Source organism: Podarcis melisellensis, assembly GCF_964234715.1.
Source record: "Podarcis melisellensis genome assembly, chromosome: 8".
NCBI lineage: Eukaryota > Metazoa > Chordata > Lepidosauria > Squamata > Lacertidae > Podarcis > Podarcis melisellensis.
The window spans coordinates 57,344,169-57,366,296 of NC_138540.1; the positions used below are offsets into that span (position 1 = coordinate 57,344,169).

General features: G+C 47.1%; 1 protein-coding gene across 1 annotated transcript in view; it reads left to right on the forward strand.

Moving 5' to 3' along the window:
* Positions 1–22,128, forward strand: part of GRIK3 (glutamate ionotropic receptor kainate type subunit 3) — a 190,072-nt gene that overhangs the window by 165,332 nt on the left and 2,612 nt on the right. Inside the window, exons 11-13 of the mRNA XM_081923043.1 lie at positions 1,983–2,206; positions 6,494–6,612; positions 10,114–10,331. Of these exons, the coding sequence (XP_081779169.1) occupies positions 1,983–2,206; positions 6,494–6,612; positions 10,114–10,331 (561 nt within the window). The remainder of the gene's footprint in view (positions 1–1,982; positions 2,207–6,493; positions 6,613–10,113; positions 10,332–22,128) is intronic.

Consider the following 22,128-nt stretch of genomic DNA (forward strand, 5'->3'; position numbering starts at 1 on the left):
CCAAAGAAGGAGACTCCACCATTTCTCAGAGCGAAAAGAGTTCTAGTAGGATTGGTGAAAATTCTCAGGCTGGCTTTGTGCCTCCAACCTAGATGTCTTTAAATGTGATCTGATCTAGGCTTTTTTATCTTGCTATGTTTGTGCATCTCTTGATAGCCTTTTGAAAAAAAATGACTTTGGAGATGTGGCTTTAGCAGTCTTGACTTGCATGCCAATTTTTGCACTGCCATCTATCCCTTTTATTCAATTCTGAATTTGGGGAATGGCATCCTTAAACAGACACTTGCAGCTGCAAACCACGAGGGCAGGAGAGAATGAAGTTCAAACAAGCCATTGTTTTGGTGAAGGCTGGTAACTAGACAGACATGGGCATGATCAAATTTTGTTGTCAATGGTGATGTACGTGGGGCAGAATAAAAAGCTGGAATGGAAAGCAGTTATCCAGCTGACCATTTTGAGACATGCTGTGATCAGATTGTCCACGTTACTTCTTGGGTGACCTTCCAGTTCCCTGTGTGGTGGGAAGACTGTCCTGCTCTCCCACCAGGAAGGAACATAATGTTGGAATCAGCCATTATGAATCTTTTGCCAGTCATCTGCTGAAATCTGCTGGAACTAACAACCAAGTATCTTCTTTTCCACGGTCTCTTGTGTTCTCCAGTAAAATCAATAAAATATGCATTATTTACCTTGTCTCCCAGTGGTGCAGACAATTAGTTTATCTAATATCTAAAGTATACATGTGATGTTCCCTCCTTTTCCACCTTGGTATACTTTTGCTGTTCCTGTAGCAGCCTAGGAATGAGTGAACTGGTCAGTTCCTACTTCTCTCAGTTTATCATTGTTTTCCTATCTTAAGTTCTTTTCACCCCATTTGCAAACTTTTAAAAAGTATGCATGAAACAACTGCTTCTTTGTGCACATTTCTCCTGATACATGCATTTCTGCAGCAATTTCCCCAAATGCAATGCATTCTTAAGAACACAAGAAGAGCCAGCTAGATCAGGCCAATAACCCATATAGTTCATCATCCTGTTATCACAGTGGCCAACTAGATGCTGGATCCCAGCACAACAGCCCTCTCCTCTCCTGTGGTTTCCAGCAACTGGTACTCAGAAACATTACTGCCTCCAACTGTGGTAACAGAATATGACCATCTTGGCTAGTAGTCATAGATAACCTCATTCTCATCCATCCACCTTGGCATCAATGAACTCTAATGGCCACTGAAAGGGTGGAGTGGCCACAGTCCCTGGCATGAATGGAGAAGCAGTAGTTTGGGTCTGCTATGGAAAGAACAGGGATGGTCCTGCTGTGTCTGTCTTCCTTATCAAAAGCATTTGTGCCAATCAGACCAAAGTATAATTTTCTCTTAACTTTCCTTGAGACACTTTATAGACCCCACAAAAAACCAAAAGGGATAAGAACAGGGATGTGATTTCAACCCTTGAGTTCCTAGGGCAACTCTGCTACCTTCCTGGTGTTCTGGACTATAACTCCTATCAGCCCCAGCTAGCTTGCCATTGTGGTCCAGAACACCCAGAGGGCACTGGCTTGGGAAGGGTGTGCTAGGATATTTGGGAACTCTGATTCAGAAGCTGCCAAGTGAATCCAATCCCAATAGCACGGCTTCCATTCAAGGCTAAATTTTAAGCAACCCAGAATGCATGCAGAGTTTGCAAAGGAACCCCAGGGCAGCGCTCTGAAGCTGCCAATGTCTCCTTTGCAGCTGCAGGTTTACCTGACTCATATTGGACATCACATGGCATCAGATAGGTGTGGCTGGGGGGGAGGGGAATGGCATTGCAGGCCCAACTGTGAGGCCTGATTTGACCTGTGGGCCAGAAATTCCCAAGACATCAATCTTCATAGCAGCCCTTGGGAAAACAAGATTGTGACTCAAGAGACCCAAGAGCCTTGCCCACCGCCCTTTTCCTCCTCCATTTCTAACAACTGCTCCCTCTCTCTCTCCTGCTCCACAGAAAGCTGACCTGGCTGTCGCTCCGCTCACCATCACCCATGTCCGGGAGAAAGCGATTGACTTCTCCAAGCCCTTCATGACTCTGGGGATCAGCATTCTCTACCGGAAGGCCAATGGGACCAACCCCAGTGTCTTCTCTTTCCTGAACCCTCTGTCTCCTGACATTTGGATGTACATCCTCCTTGCTTACCTGGGAGTGAGCTGCGTGCTGTTTGTGATAGCCAGGTAAGGAGCTCAGCAGCTACAAGGGGTGCCAAAAGGAACTCTGTCCCTAGGATTCGGCTCCTATGCTAGGGAGCAAGATCCAAAGTCTAGGAGCAGCCACTGAGAAGGCCCTCTCCTGTGTCTCCACCAAGCACTCCTGTGAGGGTGGCAGAACTGAGAGAAAGGTTCCTCTTAAGGATCTCAGAGCCCAGGCAAGTTGGTATGGGAGAAGACGGCCTTTCAGGTAGCCTGCATACACATATGCCAGTCATCTTTTCTCAAAGAACAAGCCAACCCCTTAAGAGAACTTTGGGGAAATCCCTTCCTCTCCCCTGTATGCTAAGTCCCTTCATGTTTGAGGGATAGGGTGTCTGTGTGTAGGGGTACCACTTTGACTCCCACCATGGCACTTAGTGCTGTGGTCTAAACCACTGAGCCTCTTGGACTTGCCGATCAGAAGGTCGGCGGTTCGAATCCCCCTGATGGAGTGAGCTCCCATTGCTCGGTCCTAGCTCCTGCCAACCTAGCAGTTCGAAAACACGCCAAAAAGTGCAAGTAGATAAATAGATACCACTCCGGTGGGAAGGTAAATGACGTTTCCATGCACTGCGCTGGTTTCGCCAGAAGCGGCTTAGTCATATTGGCCACATGACCCGGAAAAACTGTCTACGGACAAACACCAGCTCCCTTGGCCAGTAAAGCGAGATGAGCACTGCAACCCCAGAGTCGTCTGCGACTGGACTTAACTGTCAGGGGTCCTTTACCCTTTTTTATGGCACTTGAGGAAAGAGCAGCCCTACAAAGGGTCTCCCCTCCTCTGTCCGTGGCAGCCAGTCCTGACTCCAGTCCCCATAGCTTCCTGCCCCCATGCACACGCAATGAGCAATGGCAATAGCCCAGCACGTCCTGAAAAATAAGTGGAGGATGACATTGACCCGGTTGCTAATGGCAGGCATTTGGTGCAATGGGAAACTCCGCACTGCAAGCCCTGTGCAGGAGAGAGCCACCTTTAGCGGGGAAAAGCACATCCCACAGTTAAAGGCAATTGTCTGTCTCTTGCTGGTAGCAGGTAGGGAGGTTGCTGGCCTCCTTCCCCATGTTGGGTTAATAGGATATAATTGGGAGAAGTGGGGGGGGGGACATGGTCGGTGCTGGGGGCCCTGGCCATCCCCTCTGGGTCAGCTCTGTTCCTGCCTTCAGGAAAATAGCTTGTCCAGGCTGGGATCTGAGAGGAGAGAGGGAGGCAGAATGGAACCACAGCGGTGGCAGCATCATTATCTCCATTAGCCCCGGTGTTCCGGCTTTTATGATGCTTTGCTGGCTCCCTGGGGCCATTACAGCATTTGGAGGCGATTACCTGAGCTTAGTGCCTAATACTCTAATTTCATGTAATGCACTTGTCAAAATCAGCTCCGCAGGGAGGAAGGCTGACTCTTTGTTTGCTCTGGCACATCTGGATTGGCAAAGAGGTCTGCTTTTAAAAGGGGGTTGGGGGAAATGCAGGAGGGTTAGCCACTAATTTTGAGGAGAGTCTTCTCCAAAGAATCTGATATTTGTGGAGTGGCTAGTCCTCAAGAGAGTGTCCCGGTGCAAGAGAGCCGCTCAAAAGGGGAAAAGAGCAGATGAAGAGAATAAGTTTTCTGGGGGGTAGACTATAATCTGGGAGAAATAGATTCAAAACCTGATTTAGCTACACACTCCCTGTCTGGCCTTGGGGCAACAGTTAAAATTCTTAAAAAGAATGAATTAATTCCACTCCATTTTTGCATTGTGCCAGGCCACAATGGGAGAGAATTACTTTCTGCTTTTCATTCTTCCGCTTAGTTTTGCCTCTCTGTCTTTCCATCCACATTTGCTCTTTGATGATTTCATCTGCACAGATTTCCAGGCAAAATAAACCCCAAGTCACATGAGTGTGTGTGAGTGTATTTCAGAGCAAAGCGCAATTTCTCCCCTTGGCTTGGTTTCAATTAAAGTTCCCGTGACTGTAACTTTCCCCTCTAAACCTTCCTGGCTTTTATCTATCTCTTTGAGCAGCACCTGGTCTTCTGCATAATTAAGGCTGTGCACAGATGGTTCTGGACAGAAGAGGGTGCAGAGAGAGGGTCCCAGGACATGGGAAGGAGGAAATTGGATCTTTTGCCCCCAGCAATAATAGGGAACATTTTCACTCTTGACCCTTGCCCAGCTCCAGAATTCTAGCCTGCAGGGGGAAAATGTTGCCAAAATTGGCACACCTTAATTCAAAGGCATGAGCCTCTCTTGAAATAAACCGGCCTCCCCCTGCCTCCCCACCATATAAAGGCCTCCATCAGTTCCACCATAGGTCACTGCTGCTTAAAACCAGCTCTGTGGCTGCTTGGAGACCCAAAATGGCAGTGTTTTGATCCATCAGAGCTTTTAATAAGGCTTTGAAGCTTATTGATGGAGCTGCAGCCTGAATCCACCAAATGTCGCTGAGGTTAGAGATGTAGAATGATACCTTCTAGGTGGCCACTTTTGCCTGGTGTTGCTTTGTAGTGTAGTCAAGGCAGCAACATGAATGACAATGTTTAATTGTGGCTGGCTGTGCGTTGACGCCTGGGGTTTCAGGACAGCCCCGCTGCTACTGCTGCTGCTGCTGCCACACACCAGCAGGCGTGAAGTTCTGTATTTGGAGGGGCTTGAGGGGGTGTTGGATTGGGCCATGACTTTGTTTTTGCAAATACAGAGGCTCCTTATTGTCTGTGAATGCCAAAGCCCCCCCCCCCATCATTCAAGAATGTGGTATCTGCTTACACACCAGGAAATGAATAAGGCAAAATAATAAAATGTGCCAAAACTCCTCCTCCTCCTCCTCCTCCTTCCTTCTTCTTCCTCCTCCTCCTCCTCTTTGCAGATCTCTCCATTTCCATTTCAGCTGAGTGTTTTGAGGAGATGAGGCTGTTGTAAAGCCAGGGGGAATCACAGAGGGAGAAATTGCAATGCTAATTAATTTGTTTGGTTCCAAAGCAATTATGCCAATTATGCAGAATTTAATTTAATTATCTTGCAAAATGGAGGACCTTTGGAAAATGTGAGTAAGGCGCTCCAAAGGTCCTGCATTCTTCCTCAAATCCACGTTTAACTGGTCTGGCTTTGATTGGATCTTTGCAGCAAGAAGAAGGAGCAGAGATGAGAATGTTACATGACAACACCAGCCAAGGCTTCCTGGAAAAGGCCTACCACTGTCATCTTGGCCTGATCATTGAGATGCTCGAAGGGGGAGTGAATTCAGTCATACCTTGGATCCCGAACGCCTTGCAAGTCAGACATTTTGGCGAACTATTTTTGGAAGCTGAACGTCTGACAGGGCTTCCGGTTGGCTGCAGGAGCTTTGGTTTCCGAACATTTTGGAAGCCGAACAGAATGGCTTCTGTTCAACTTCCAGAGTATGACTGTATGTAGCTCTGTAAGCCAAATTTGGGTGATAGGGGAAGCAGGTCACCTGTACTGCCCTTCTGTTGGAAACTACCAGTAAAACAAAAGTGGCAATCTTGGGGCAGCTGGAATAGGACCTGATCCATGGCTAAGAGAGGTTATTGTCATCACCCCCTTTTTATCCCTGACTCCACCCCACTCACAGGCTTCCCCACTGCCTTCTCAGTGTCAAATCTTAGACTGTCAGCTGGTCAGGGCAGACAGAGACCTGTCCTCAGAAAAGCACCAGTCCACCAATGACACAACCATCATCATCATCATCATTAAACAGGGATGATATGGCTACTCAAAAAGAAAGGGATTTCTAAAATGTAAAGGCATATGCAATCCTCTCCGGACAGGGATTTGCCTTCATTTGCTCCTGCAACTCTATCAAGTGCCATGCATAGCAATGGTATCCTAAGAAACGTCAGTCCTGCATAGCCAGTGGCGTAGCGTGGGTTGTCAGCACCCGGGGCAAGTAATTTGCACCCCCTAACCCGTGGATTTGCGCCCCCTAACCCGTGGATTTGCGCCCCCTAACCCCACCCCCCAGATGTTGCGCCCGGTGCGGCCGGGCCCCCCTGCACCCCCCACGCTACGCCACTGTGCATAGCAGACTTCAACTGAACAAGAAAGGGCAAGGAAGGTGAAAACACATGCTGCTGAAAGAGGCACTTCTCTCCCGCCCCCCTTCTCTCACACAAAGGTCCCTGACCCCCTGCACTCCTCTGTAACAGACAAAAATGTATGAGCCCCAGATAGCCCTTGACCAGCTGGATTAGTGCCAGACTTGGGCCAGCTGCCTCTGAAGCTGGTTTGTTCTTTGCACCAGTCCTCCCTCGATGCCCGCCTTCTCTCTCCCTGCAGGTTTAGCCCTTACGAATGGTATGATGCCCACCCCTGCAACCCAGGCTCGGACATCGTGGAGAACAACTTCACCCTCCTCAACAGCTTCTGGTTCGGCATGGGAGCGCTGATGCAGCAAGGTAGCCCCCCCCCTCCCCTGAGCAAACACCCCCCTCCCGCAAGCCACTCTTGTTTGGTGTGTACCTGCGTGTGTGTGTTTGTGTGTTGACAGGTGCAAGATAAACGTAGTTGCACTTGTCAAAAGAGAGAAAAAATTGCCTCTGGAGCAAGAGAAATAATGTTGCGCCTCCTCTCCCTTTTTGTCGCGAGGCAGCCGGGGAGTTTCTGTCATCAGACGATGACAAGCAAAGACATTGGTTTTGAAATGGTGGAGTCTGTTTCTTAACAATTACAGGAGTGCTTGTCAAGACCGGCTTCTGTCTCTCCTCCGCTGAGGAGGCTCTCGGGTGCTGCCATGACGGAGCCAACTCGCTCTTCCTCCTTCTCCCCTGAGTGCTTGACAACACAGCCTTGTGGAAGCCAGGGGCCGAAATCCATCACCTCACTGGTGGCTCTCCCATTAATCGAGCTGTACCAGCTCAGGGCAGGTTTACTGCCCTTGGGATCTGCCTCTGCTGCCTGGGCCACTCACTTCATAGCTCAGTGGTAGAGCATCTGTTTTACATACAGAAGCTCCCAAGTTCGATTCCCATCAGCATCAGGTTTGACTGGGAAAGAACCCTTCTTGGAGATCGGCTGCCAGTCAGAGTAGGCAAGACTAACCTATATGGACCAGTGGTCTGGCTGAGTATAAGACATCTTCCTATGATCGTGAGGTTGCTCAGGTTCAATCCCCAATGGCATCTCCAAGTAGGCCTGGGAGAGTCCCCACCTGAAACCCTGGTGAGTGAGCTGCTGCCAGTCAGTGTAGGCAATGCTGAGCTGTATGGGCAAATGGGTCCGACTCGGTCTAAGGCAGTTCCCAGAAGCAAATCAGCACTGTGGGCTAGTCAGGAAACTCTGAGAAAGGATGGGGAATGGTTCTTGCTATATGTCTCCAGAGGCAAAAATCCAGGTATCTTGCACAACAAGCTGCATCTCCACATTGGTTTTTGTTTCGGTTCACCAAATGGGGTTATGGGGTTGCATGCAGCCCTTGGATTCAGAACCGCTTCTTCAGTGCTAGGATTGTAGCCTCGTGGGTCTGCCTCGCTCTCTCATACTTGCAAGTCCACTGAGTACAAAGGCCTCGGGAAAAAGGAGAAGCACTAGGCACTCATTTTAAAAGGTTTATAACATGACCTTTTATTTTATTGGTATCTGAACCACGCTAAACCTAGGAGGCAGCTCTTCTGGCTACCCTACAATGATTCCCTGTTCCTGCAGGCCTCCCTCCTCCCAAGGAGGTGGATGTCCACATGGGGAGAGAGGGAGGAGCTGCCTGCTAGTGGGCCAGATATTTGGCCTACCTTAGACCTTGGGACAAAGGCTAAGCAATAATAATAATAATAATAATAATAATAATAATAATAATAATGGTGGTGGTCTCCAGTCACTTCTCTTTCACTCCCTCCTGAAAACCTTAAAATCTCTCCCATTTTTGCCAATGATGGTGAAATCAGGAGATTTTAACAACTTGAGGGTAACATATCAGAATTTGGGCAGAGGATAGAGATTAGCAATTAGATTATCAAGTGACTAGATGCACACTGGCATCAAATGCTACATGGTCAAGCCCAGCAAGGGTGTGGCATGGGGCAGAATGTGGCTCTAACTAGCCCAGCATCTACAGGATGCCTCTGTGGGTTCAACAATCCAGCCTTGTTTAATATATATTGAAAAATAAAAACCTTAAAATAAAATAAAAACAAGTTGAAGTCACCTCCTGAAGGTCAGAACCCGAGTCTCCGATGCCCTGGCCCTCCAATGCTCTGTGTTCTTCAGCTTTGAAGATGGTTTGGAAACTGGTGCAGAATTCTGTGGCCAGGTTGCTTTCTGTGGGGCAAGACGGTCTGAGCACATAACACCAATCCTGATCTGGCTGCAATAGTTTCTGGGGCCCAATTCAAAGTGCTGGTTTTGACCTTATATGGCTCAGGACGCCCTCATCCCATATGAACAGGCTCATACCCTGCAATCATCACCTGAGGTCCTTCTCCATGTGTTCCTCCCACAGGAGGTCTGTAGGGTGGCAACATGAGAACAGACCTTTTCAGTGGTGGCTCCCTATGCATGGAATGCTCTCCTCAGGGAGATTCACCTGATACCATCATGATACATCTTCAGGTGTCATGCAGAAACATTCCTTTTAAACCAAGACTTTGGCTTTAGCTATCTATGGCCTTTTGGAGTGGGTGGGATGTTTTAATGCCCTCCCCCGGTTTTAACACATGTATGGGGAAGGTTGCAGGTTGTTTTGTGAGCCACTTTGAGTTGCCATGGCAAAAAACCTGACTAATAAATTTTAGTATTAGTATAAGTCTGGGGTCTCTGGACTGTCTGCATAGCCTGGGTGGTACTGTCCCCCCCAAAAAAAAATTAATCCTGCCCTGATTTAGCTGACTTTTTGATCCCCCAATTCCAGACCAGAGATGTCCTTAGAGGGCAGTAGCAGCAGCAGCTCCCCCCCCCCCCACAAAAAGCTTCTTCTTTTAATAGGCACCAGGAGGGGCCAGTACCAAAATAAAGGAGCCCTTAATGTCCTTCATCCCTCCTCACTCAAAGTCATTACAGGGCCGTTATACCCTTTTTTAAAAAAACATATTTTCCTACCTCCAACTGCTATTTAGACCCTTGATCGCTTGTCTCCCCCCCACCCCCAAATTGGATACTTTTAAAAAAAATGCCTGTGCATTTGAAGCCTCTCCCTAGAGTGAGCCCTTCTGAAAAACCACTCTGTATAAAAGAAGCGCCTCTTTTTATTATTATTTTAAACGGTAGAACAAAACACCCATAAAAGTTCACAAGCAGCTTTCTATTTAAATCACATGAAAGCTGTTCCGTTAATTACTTTGGTTTGAAAATTCCTCATCAACTGCTGGCTGTGCCCAAGGTCAGGAGCAGGAGCTGGTGGAGAGGGGGGGGGAGGCGGCAGGGTCTGGAAGCATTACAAGGTAAACGACTATTTCTTTGAGCACAGCAGTCTGGCTCATTTCCATTCTTAAAATGGATTAATTTGTGCAACAGTTACAATTCAGCAACAAATAGGCGATAGGATAGCCACCTTCAAATACCTGAAGGGCTGCCCCATGGAAGATGGAACAATCTTGCTTTCTGCTGCCCCAGAGGGTAGGGCCTGAACCAGTGGATTCAAATGACAAGAAAGGAGATTCTGACTAAATCTTAGGAATAACTTTCTGGCATTAAGAGCTGTTTGACAGTGGAACAGACTCCCTCGGAAGGTGGCCGAATCCCCTTCATTGGAGGTCTTTAAACAGAGGTTGGATTCTTTAGCGTGCTTCCTGCCTTGCAGGGGGTTGCTTGGGGCCACTTTAAATTCTACAGTTCTATGTGTCAATGAATAAGGTTTGAGGGGTTTGTGTGTGTGTGTGTGTGTGTGTGTGTGTGTGTGTAAAAGGTGGTGTGTTTCCTGCACTTCCTTCCAGTCTGTTCCACTCTCACCCTATTCTCCTTCCTCCCAGGCTCTGAGCTGATGCCCAAAGCCCTTTCCACCCGCATCATTGGGGGCATCTGGTGGTTCTTCACCCTCATCATCATCTCCTCCTACACGGCCAACCTGGCTGCCTTCCTGACCGTGGAAAGGATGGAGTCACCCATCGACTCGGCGGACGACCTGGCCAAGCAAACCAAAATCGAATATGGGGCGGTGAAGGATGGCGCCACCATGACTTTCTTCAAGGTGAGATTTGAATGTGTTCGATCCTCACTTCCAGGCAGACATGGAAATGCACAGCCAGGCTGTGGGATTGGAGCATCAATCATGACAAAGGCAGCGAGGAGCATCTGAAGAGGAATGCAGGCCCCTTCTCTCCCCTGCTTCTCCCTGGAAATGTCAGGGCTGGCCTTTCCTCACTTCTCCTCTACCCAAAAATGCACTGGGAGGTGGGTTGGTTCAGAGCAATGTGCTTGTGGTGGAGGGGGTTATGTGATGGCTGGTAGCACCACCCATCTTCCTTGAACAATACCCACCAACCCTATTTTGGCTTTCCAAGGTCACTGCCAATGTGGGTTGACTCGGGGCTTTTCTTCTAGAAAAATAGATGCTGGTATTGCGTACCCTTGAGTGCTCCCAGCCAGGAAAAAAGCACTGGGTTGACTAGCAAGTTGCGTGCCCAGAGAGCAACTGTCAAGCCAGGCCAAGAAGCAGAAACTTGGGAATGAGGGAGCTTGCAGTGTGTGTGTGTGTGTGTGTGTGTGTGTGTGTGTGTGTGTGTGTACGTGCGTGCGTGCGTGCGCACGTGTGTATGTGCATGTGTGTGTGTGTGTGCATGAGAGAGAGAACTCATCATGCAGCACTAGACACACACAATGGCTACATGCTGTATAGCTGCTAATAATTAGCAAAAAAGGAGCAAACGAGGAAGGGAGCTTTCGCATCTGGAAGATCAGGATCCAAGGGGGAATTGAGGCCAGAGGCCTGGAGTTCACACATTGATTTCAATTAATGCAATGAGTCTTGCACTGCTGGTTACTGGTTATGGCAGATTGGTCTTGCCAGGTGTGTGTGTGTGTGTGTGTGTGATTTTGACCTGTGTAGAAAGTACGGAAAGCAGCAGGAAATCATTCCTACCTATCAATGCAGGAAATGCTTATCAACTTAAATCTAGCACAGGGGCAGGTCTTGCCAGCACACTGCACCAAGAGAATAGCAGGGTGGTGAGTGGGAAAGTGAGTGTTGCAGAAGACCCCTGGCACAGCCCAGGGCCGTTTTCAAGCTCCTAGGCTATAATATTGGATAATGACCTCTCTAGGGGTACACTGAGAGGCAGCTTAACTGTGGGGTGTAAATAAATGATGGGATGCATTTTTCTTTGGCTGTGACCGACAGGTGAGGACAAGGATTGGCACAGTTATTCTTTCTATTAATGTGTTTGTAAAGTTGTTCTGTTTAGGAGGCATCCTTCCTGGATATAGTCAGAGTTGTCAATGGCAACAAAAAGTGTGTCCATGTCTTGTAAAGCAACAGAGAACACGGCTGAAATGAGGCATGGCAGCAGCAGGACTCTGTGTCTAAACCCAGACCTGCTGCAATGAGTGGGGAGGCACGACCCAGAGGCAGAGGGGAAGGCAATATACCAGGCCCAGAGGTCAATGCGGAGGTGGGAACTGACCTGTGAAGCTTAATTCTAGATGATGCTTGAGGAAGTTTGCTCAAAGTTATCTCCAGTCGAGGTAGCCTTGTGATGAGGTTTCATGCTGCCAGTGAGAAACTAGGTTTGAACAGAACAAGGGACATTCTGGAAGGGGTGCTCCCTGCCCAAGCTCTCCTCTGGGTGGTGGGCAGGAGGGAAGGAGCAGACTATACTTCTACCCCCTCCAAAAAGAAAAGTTTGGATATTGTTAGGCCCACAAGGTATCCTGTTCTCTCAAGAAAACAGAGTTCCTAAGTTTCATAGTTAGTGGCCATCACTGCCTCCTGTGGCAGTGAGTTCCATAGTTTAACTATGTGTGGCGTGAAGAAGTCATTTCCTTTATATGTCCTGAATCTTCCAACATGCAGCTTCATGGGATGACTACAAGTTCTAGTGTTATGAGTGAGGGAGAAATACTCTCTTCTACCCACTTTCTCCATGCATAAATTTATAAGCATCTATCATGTCGTATCTTCCTCACCTTTTCTCTAAACTAAGAAGTCCCAAACTCTGCAGCCTTTCTTCATAGGTCCACTTGATCATGTTGCTTGCCCTTTTCCAACTCTACAGTATCCTTTTTGAGGTAATGCAAAAGTCGTTGCGCCATAGATTTGTATTAACAGCATTATAATACTGGCATTTTTTTTATTTTCAATTCTTTTCTTTATGATCCCTAGCATGGAATCTGCCTTTTTCGTAGCTAGGGATGTCCCCCATGCAAGGCCTGGTTTTCTAATGATGAACTGGTGTGGAAAAAACACCACAGCAGTAGCAACACAGCAGCACTGGAAATTCACCCAAATCCAGTAAGGGATCCAGGGATAAAAGCTGAATAGATGTCAGCTGCTGCTGCTGCTGCTGCCTGGATGTGCTAATGCACAATCGTGCACATGCCTTGGTGGTCCTCGCACAGCCGAATGAGCATCTCTCCGCATCTCCTCTTGCCATGGGAAATGTCTCCTGAGCTAGGATGTGGGAGGGCAGGGGTTTCTCATGCCCTGCAGGTGTTTAGTTTCAACCAATTGGCCTGCTCTGCCATGCTGATAGCAAAAGGGTATAAATAGGCCACACAGGAGGTTTTGTGAGGCCACAGCAAAGGCAGCAGCTTGAAGACATGTGCTCAGATTCTGCACCAACATCTGTTGGTTCTCTGCATGAGGCTTGGTGCTGTCATTTCTCAGACCCAGGATTGCCTTTGTGATCATGTGGTCTGTTCTCAATCACTCTTTCCTGGCGTCTCACATGACAGTGCTGTCGTTGGCCAGAACTGTTTTACCTGACCCTCGCCCATCATGAGACTATGAGAACATCAGGAGAGCCTGCTGGATAAGGCTAATGGCCCATCTAGTCCAGCCTCCTTGCAGGGTCTGAACAGTTGGGGAAAACCTGTTGGCAGGACCCGAGCACAAAAGAACAACAGTCTTCCTTCTTGTGGTTTCCAGCAACTGGTATTCAGAAGCAATGCTGCCTCCAAATGTGAAAGCAGAGCATAGCCTTCATGGTTGGCAGCCATCAGTATCCCTTTTCTCCATGAATTTGTCCAATCCTCTTGTAAATCAGTCCAAGCTGGTGTAATGATCTCAGGCAGGAATGATCTCACTGCCTCCTGCGGGAGGGAGTTCCAAAGTTCAGATATGTGCTGTGTCAAGGAGTACTTCCTGAATCTTCCATCAAGCATCTTCATTAGATGTCCACAAGTGTGATGAGGGAGGGAGAAAACGTTTTCTCTAGCTACTTTTCCATGCTATGCATAATTTTATAAACTTCCATCTCTCCACTGCCACCTCTTCTATCAAGACAATATCCAGCTCACTTCTGAAGAGGCAGGACCCACAACAGAGTGAAGCACAACTGGCTTAAACCAGATTTCATAGAATCATAGAGTTGGAAGGGACCCCAAGGGTCATCTAGTCCAAGCCCCTGTAATGCAGGAATCGCAACTAAAGCATCCATGATAGATGGCCATGCAACCTCTGCTTAAAATCCTCCAAGGAAGGAGAGACCCCAGCCTCCCAAGGGAGACCATTCCACTGTCCAAGTCTTTGCTTTCCCAGATTCCTGATCTGCCTGCAAGGCCCCTTTCCAAAGGCACAAACAGGAAACTCATTGCTCCCACCCAGCAGGAGGGCTCTTCTGGTTTCAGTCATTCATTAGGATGAGAGTTTGGGCTCAACCCTTGTAAACCTTTCATCAGGTTCTGGTCCTGTTCAAGCAAAAAGGCTCTGAAGTGAAAGGACACTCCCGTGGCCATGAGTGGAGTGTGAGGGAAGAAGAGGAGTCTACCTATCTGGTCTGGTTGGGGTCTCTACAGTTTCTTTGCCATCAGTGGGACAGTTTTCTTGCTGTCCTCCCTCTCAGCAACTCAGCACATCAAGGCATGAAAGGAGACTTGCATTTATTTCCACAATTTGAAAAGAAATTAATTGAGACAGCCAGCAGACTACGATATCACACTTTCTTTTCTTTTCTTTCTTTTTTTTTAACACAATGCTGCTTAAGACGGAAATTAATTAAGAGATTTAAAGGGAGCTTTGAAAGTGTCTTTCAGTTGTAAATGCGTGTGTGAAGAGGGGAAGCCTGAGCCAGGGGGAAGTGCCTTGCAGGTGGATTATCCCTGTTGCAAAGTTAATTTCCTTCTTTGACAATTTAACCTAAAGTGTGGCTTTTAGAGGAGAGGGGATAGGTGCAAAGGCAAATGACGGCCAGTGAAGGCGGGAAGGGAAGTTGTGGGCTTGAAATAAGAGTCAGGCAAAGGCAGGTATGTCCAAAGTCCGTTTTGGGGGCCAGTCGATCTAATCCACCCCTGGTGGCAGTATATGTCCTGGGGTAAAATCCTAAAAAAAGCCAAACAACTTTGGGGTAAAATTGTTAAAAACTCAACAACTGTGGTCGGCCCTCACACATGTTCAAATCTGGCCCTCTTTGGAAAAAAAGGTTGGGCACCCCTGGGCAAAGGGGTGTAGTGTTGGGGTGGGTACTGCCAGAGCAATGGCCCCAGGCACATATTTCTGGGGAGTGCTGGCAGGGTAGCATGAGAAGGATGCAACAGGCATGCACACTTCAAATCAGTCCAATCATACTAATTGGAAGGATGTGTGCTTGCCCTGCTGCATCCTCCTCACGTCACCCTCTGCACCCCAGCCCAGGTGCCATGAGGACACATTCTGCCACAGTCATCACCTCCCATGGAACCAACCATCACAGGAGTTGGTGATGTGCACCAAGCTGGATGGCTTAAAAAAAGGATGAGACAAATTCATGGAGGAGGAGAGGGCTATTGTTGACCATAGTTTGAGGCAGCGCTGTTCTGAATACCAGCTGCTGGAAACCACAGGGAGAGGGTTCTTGTGCTCAGCTTCCCACTGAAGCAACTGGTTGGCCACTGTGAGAACAGGATGCTGCCCTAGATGGCCATTGGTCTGATCCATCAGACTCATCTTATGTTCCTGTGATGAATGCTGTCCCTGGAAAGGCAGGCATTGTTTTCAAAGCAGACCATTGCAAATGTTGCATTCTTATCCTATCCTTTCTTCAAAAAGAGGCCTCTCAGTTTTAGGCTCATGACAACACAGTTGCTAAGACAGGTGAACTTCAAGGAGAAACTGGGATTTGAACTCCCTGTCAGATGCCAGCACCCTTGGCTCATTGCGCCCCCCACACTGGTGCCTCCTGTGAAATTCTGTTTGCTGTGGGGTGGAATCTGGACAGGTTCCATCCACCCACTATCCATTTAGAGCACATGGCTCCCCCCAAAGAACCTGGGAACTGTTGTCTCCCCTCACAGAGCTACACCCCAGCACAGTTAACAACCTATAGTTCCTGGGTTTCTTTGAGGGGAAGCCATGTGTTTTTAATGTATGGCATGGATAAAGAAGAAGAGGAAGAGTTTGGATTTGATATCCCACTTTATCGCTACCTGAAGGAGTCTCAAAGCATCTAACATTCTCCTTTCCCTTCCTCCCCCACAACAAACACTCTGTGGGGTGAGTGGGGCTGAGAGACTTCAGAGAAATGTGGCTAGCCCAAGGTCACCCAGTAGCTGCACGTGGAGGAGCAGAGACGTGAACCCGGTTCACCAGATTACGAGTCCACCACTCTTAACCACTACACCACACTGGCTCTGGATGAGACCTAACTCTTGGGAAAGCGACCAATGGTCAAGCCAAATTTATGTTTCCTAATTAGCTGTATGAAATTTGAGCTGGTCCCTGGATTTGGGACTCCTTTTAGCAGGGGCATGTACGTAACTCTCTTGTTCCAAAAACAACATAATATATGAATTTAAGTGGGAATTCAATTTGGTGTACAAATTGGGGAAATGTAAAGGAGTGTCCTGGGAAGAGTCCTAAACAGAGATGTTTGGAGAGCTGCATTTGCTCCCCACCGCAGGCCAGTTGTTGAAAGAAAACAGTTAAGCTTCACTTAACTGCTGATGCCAGTTGGAACTGAAAAACATATGTTGAAGAGTTAGTGCTTGTTCACACTGGTGTTTGCAGCTGACCAAACCTTAAAAATACAGCTTCCTTCACAAGCAAGGGTGAGGAAACCCTGAAGCATGATGATGTTATAGGGGTGAGAGAGAAGGAGGGAGCAGGATGTGCTCTGTTTGACAGCCAGCTTGCATCCTCTTGTTCCAGCCTCTTGACAGATGGAAACACAAAGCTTTTGCCTTCTACTGCAAGTGAGGGGCAGTTTATTAGTTTGTGGATCAGGGCGTTCACACGTGCATAGACATAATTGCCCAGCAATTATGACTGCACTGTAAACCAGTTACTGAAAGGCTTTTTCTTTTTGATCTAAACTAAGGTTAATAGCAAAATTCTTTTCGTGCAGCTTCACACATCAGCAAGTGAGGAGCATGCATGTGTGAACAGTGCTTTGACATGTGTCTGGACAAAGCAGATGTTCCTCTTAGAAATGAAAAGCATTTGAAATGTGTGTGGGATGATTCTGCTTGGAAGGTTTTTTTACATTCAAGGAGTATATAAATGTTATGGTTCAGGAATTGCTTTGCCTAAGAGGTGGGCTGCCTTCTTCAAGTCCTGATGGGTGGTGGACTCTTCTGAGCACAGGCAGAAACCTGGTAGCAGTCCCAGTGGGCAAAGGGGATAGGGAGGAGATGGGTGGCAGGAGAAAGAAGGAGAGGAATAAAGACCCCTTCAAACACTCAAAGCAAAAGCCTCAGGTTGTTAGCTGTGATTCATGCACTGCAAGGGGTTGGACTTTCAACCCTACAATTCTATAAGTTTCCTTCAGACAGTGGCTTCCTGCTGCTCACATGGGTCCTAACCATGGAGCTTACTTGCATTGCCTTGGTGTCCTGTCTCTTTAAATGCTGCGGTCATTCCATGAACAGCAGCATCTTTCATTCAGGACTAGCTCAGGCAAAGAGGAGAGATTGACCTCAAAGTCTCTCACACGACTGGTGCCCCCATCTGACCTCTGCATTTCTTGTTCTAATAATAATAATAATAATAATAATAATAATAATAATAATAATAATAATAATAATAATAAAATAATTTTATTTATACCCTGCCTATCTGGCTGGGTTTCCCTAGCCACCCTGGGCATCTTACAGTGCATATAAAAACACAGTAAAACATTAAACATTAAAATTAGCCCCCCAAAGGCTGGTGTATGCAGAACTCAGATTCTTTTGGCCTCCTCAGTCCAGGGATGATTCTGGCAGGGTGTGTGTGTGAGTGTGTGAGAGAGAGATTTGCAACAGGGTTTCCTGGCAACCTGCACAGAGGGTGTGCTTGCCATGGAAGAAGAATGGATGCCAAAATTAGCAGATGGGCTGCCCATCAAACAGCTGCTATTGCAAAGCGCTTCTATTAATTTGAACAAAACAACCCATTTAAACCGAAATTCACTTGCTAGAGACTAGAGTATGTTTATAACATCCAATCATGATGTAACAAAGGGTGTAGCATCTCAATAAATCTTCCGTTGTTGTTGGGTGTGTGGGTTTTTTTTTTTTTAATCTCTGCATGGCGCTTAAATCAATAGATGACAGATACCTGATTAACTTCAAAAGCTGATGTTGTTAATTGCCTGCTGTATTGACTGTTAGCTTTTAATGGCAAGCAATTACAGTGGACATTTGACAACTAATATGGTTATTAAAAAAAGAATATACTCTCTCCGAGGTGATGCAGCAATAGAAAGTGGGAGTTAATTTGCATGTAATCAAAGCCTAGCCCTAATTGAAGATGCTTTCCATTGGAGCATGACTGACATTTACAGCAATAAAAAAGAACATGGCATGCATACCCCACCCCCACCATAGCTTTTAGGCCTTTAAACACGGGGGGGGGTATCAGTGGAGGTATAGCTATATAGTTTTATAGATGCTCCCCAAGATTTTTTAGTGGAAATCAAGCTTGCTGGAGACCGCAGACTAGAGACAAGCTATAGTTTTTTAAAAGAGTTGAAAAAATGAAAACAGTTTCCTATATGTTTTGGTGTAACAGGGTGCACAGACCACATGATTCAGGTTGGACCTAGTTTTGGCAGTATGGAAAATAGCCTCAGTCCAGCCCTTCATCAGCTGGTCAGTTTGGTGTGGGGTTTTTTTTTGGGGGGGGAGGGTCCTATCCAAGTCTGTTCCTTCCACCCCCATCCCATTTCAAAAGGTAGTTGGAGGGATAATATGCTCAGTTACTTTTAGGTGTTATTATTTTTGAAAAGCAGAACATCTATGACTTTTTATTATGGGACAGAATTGGATGAAATTTGCAGGCTAGTTCACTTCCTGAAGGCATGAATTCTACAAAATTTCAGAATGATTGTTTATGTGGTTTTTAAAAATAAGATAGGTGCCCCTAGGCATGCCAATTTGCAGGCAAATAGGTTTAGGGGTTTGGGAGCTGTTTCTTAAAATTATAGGCTGAATCAACAATGTATAGTGTCCAGATCTAGGAAAGCAATAGTATCACTATTCTGCTTGGGTCCGACCCCAGCTGGTTTGTTGGCTATATCCTGTGACAATCAGAGGAAGGGCTAGGAGGGCTAGCTACTTTGGAATATTTCTATCCAAATAATATTTCTATTTTCTTGATCTTTGGGGCCTTACTAGCTGCTCAGTATCGATGATACTGGCTGTTCCCAAAGCTCAAGCTCAAAAGGGGACCTCAGATTTAGACACTTGTTCAACTTATCAAATGCCAAAAAAATTAACAACTTGTTTTTTAGGGCATCAGACCAATATGTGATCTGCTTGGAAAGTTTGTTTGTTTTTAATTCCAATTATGTCTCATTCTTTTTGGTGCCATATTTTGTTTTCATGTGTTTCCTTTTTAAATTATTATTATGGCTCAGAATCCGGAAGTGGCTAGGCCTCTCTTGACCTCTTCGAGGTGGAGCCTGGCTGTAGCTCTCTGCAGGGACAAGCTCTTAGGTAGTTGCGTGTCGAGACCCCGAAACCACCCCTTCGTTGAAGAATAACACACACAAGGACACAGATATTAGGTTAATGTTATTGGGCAAATTTTGGCCACAACTTTATTGATTACAGAATGTGAGCAGTATTGGCTTAGGCATTGAATGGACCCAACTATATCTGACTCCTGCCCATTGTGCAAGGAGTCCAGTAAGGGTAAACCACCAGAAAGGGGAGCCCCATTGATGCATACAAACTCAAGCTCCCCGTGGTGTTCCCGTCGGGGTCGTGTCATGGCCCTAGCCCCGCCCTGGGCTTTGGACAAGAGCCACACCCCCAGATTCCTTTAACGCTTAACCCTTAAGCTTGGAGGGGCAGGTGATGTCCACAGCTCTCCTCCCCCCTCATAAGGTCGAACAATGCCTAACCGCAAACCTAACAAAGTTGTGATGATTGCTACGAGGTAGGCGAAAACCAAGTGGCCCATGCCAATTTGCCAAGTGGAAAAATTCCTACCAGGCCCCTCAACGGCAACTAACCACGGTCCATAGCAAGGCCAATGAAGAAAACCTGCAAAATATGGAGGGTGGGAGATTGAGGAAGCGAGCCAAGAGGAAGCCCTCCGGCTCACCCCTCCACTTAAATGGTCCCAGCCACGCCCCCTCCAGTCAGCGGATTGGCTGGCCACTCGCTGACATGGCCGGGATCCCCCAGCACAACACGGGGCTTTGTGCCCCACCCCCTGAGGAGAGTGGGTGGCCATGTGGTCCACAGCAACTCCTCCCCACGGTAAAGTGGAGTGGACCTGTCCAAGGTCCGGAAGGCCCTCTGCTTGGTTAGGTTTCCTGGCTGACCATGGCCTGGTTTTCCTGCAAGCCTCATAACTCCCACAGAACTGGACACAGGGCAGCCCACCTGACCTCCTTACAGTATCTGCCCTCATGACCTTCCAGGTATGACCAAATATACAAAGTCACCAATAAATCAAATCAATAAACATGACACTCTCAAGGTTTTTCAAAAACAGATTTTCCAATGGCACAAATTCCCTACCAGGCAACCCACACTAAAAGAGAAAAAGGCTGAATGAACACAAGTGTGCTCTCCCCACCCCCGATATGCTTACACCCTGTGACAGGGGCAGTTTCTCTGTAGGAGTCAATAGTTCTTATTTACTATACAGGACAGTCCAATGGCCCCTGCATCATTGTAAATCCCAAATCAGTGACACTCCCAGTGGTGCAAGAATCTTTGTTTCTAATGGCACACTTTGTGTCCTGTTGCATCCTAAAGAGAAAAGCCTTCTAAACCTCAATGCCAGAAGAGTATGGAGCAGGCAGAAAATGTAATTCCCCAAGGCCATTTGAGGGATTCACCCAAAAGAGATCCTTAGTGGACATCTGGCTATTGCACTGGGTCAGGGGAACAGGTAGTCATTCTAGATCCAAAGTGGGTGGCCCCTCCTTATAAAAGCATGTGTGGTGGGGAGCTAGTGTGGTGTAGTGGTTTGGGTGTTGGACTAGGACCTGGGAGACCAGGGTTCAAATCCTCACTTGGCCATGAAGCTCATTGGTGACCGTGAGCTCAGCCACTGCCTCTCATCCCAACCTACCTCACAGGGTTGTTGTGGGGATTAATTAATGCGAGGAAGAACTCTGTAAGCCACCTTGAGCTCCATGGAAAAAAAGCTGGGATATAAGTGAAATAAAGAGATAAATGTGTTACGGTTCAGGGTTATGCCCAAATGTGGCCGGATTCTGTTCTGTTTGGTGTGTAATCTATCGTAGAAAGTGCTGGAATTCAAATGTTCTTCGCCTAATGGTTGGTATATGACTCCTTAGCTACCGTTTATGACTCTCACTTTTAAAACAGCAAATGAAATGAGCTGCACCTCCCTCCCATACAAAAGCAATAACAACAAACAGTCAAGAGTGCATTTAAAGACAAGATAATGGCTCCTACAGGAGGGGGCCCTGTAGCTCACCGAATGGCTTCAGCGATGTGAGGCAGGCCTCCCTCCTCCAAGGCGGAAAACTCCCACAACTGGGTTGAGAGAACTTGATGGTAATAAGAAGTAGTATATCATACCCTGAAGCACTTCTGAGCCATATCGTCTTCATTGCATGATTTAGGTGAAAGTCAATAACAGCACTGCCGCTCCTCCCCCCATCCTGCCAACTTGGCTGCTGCCAGCTGAGATTGTATTTCTGTAGCTATCTTCAGTGTGTGAAATACTTTGCAGCTCTTCCCTAATTTAACTTCACAATAGCTTCCCGGCATAGGAAAGACTAAGTAACATTTGAGTAGGGACTACCCAATTGTAACTTAGATTGTTTTAGAGCAAGGGTAGTCAACCTTTTTATACCTACTGCCCACTAATGCATCTTTCTTGATGGTAAAATTTCTTTACCGCCCACCAGTGCTCGATGGAAGGAGGATTCAGCTTGTGCCATAGAACCCCCTACCGCCCACCTAGAATCCTGAAACGCCCACTAGTGGGTGGTAGGGACCAGATTAACAACCCATGTTTTAGAGGAACAAAAGAATACTCCCTGCTGGAAGGCAACAAAGTCCTTCATTCTGCTTCTAGCTCAGGCCTCCCAACATGGAGGTGATGTCAGCTGCTTGTTTGTCCCCCATTTCTGATATTCGGAGGCACACTGTTTTCGTATCTGAAAGTTCTGGTTAGGTAACAGATGTTGATAGACTCATACCTCTCCATATATTCATTTATTTATTTTTAAGCCACTGAAAGCAGTGGCTATCATTGCAGCTTGGGGCAATGAATTCTACTCATTCATTCATTCTATACCTCCTTTGGTCTGTCCCAAACCTGCCCCAAATCAATAAAAATACTTAACTAACTGAGGTTCTGTCCCCCTCCCTTATCAAAAGTCTCCCCCTCTAACAAAAATCTTGGCTATGCCCATGCCTGAACCTTGTGCCCAACAACTGCA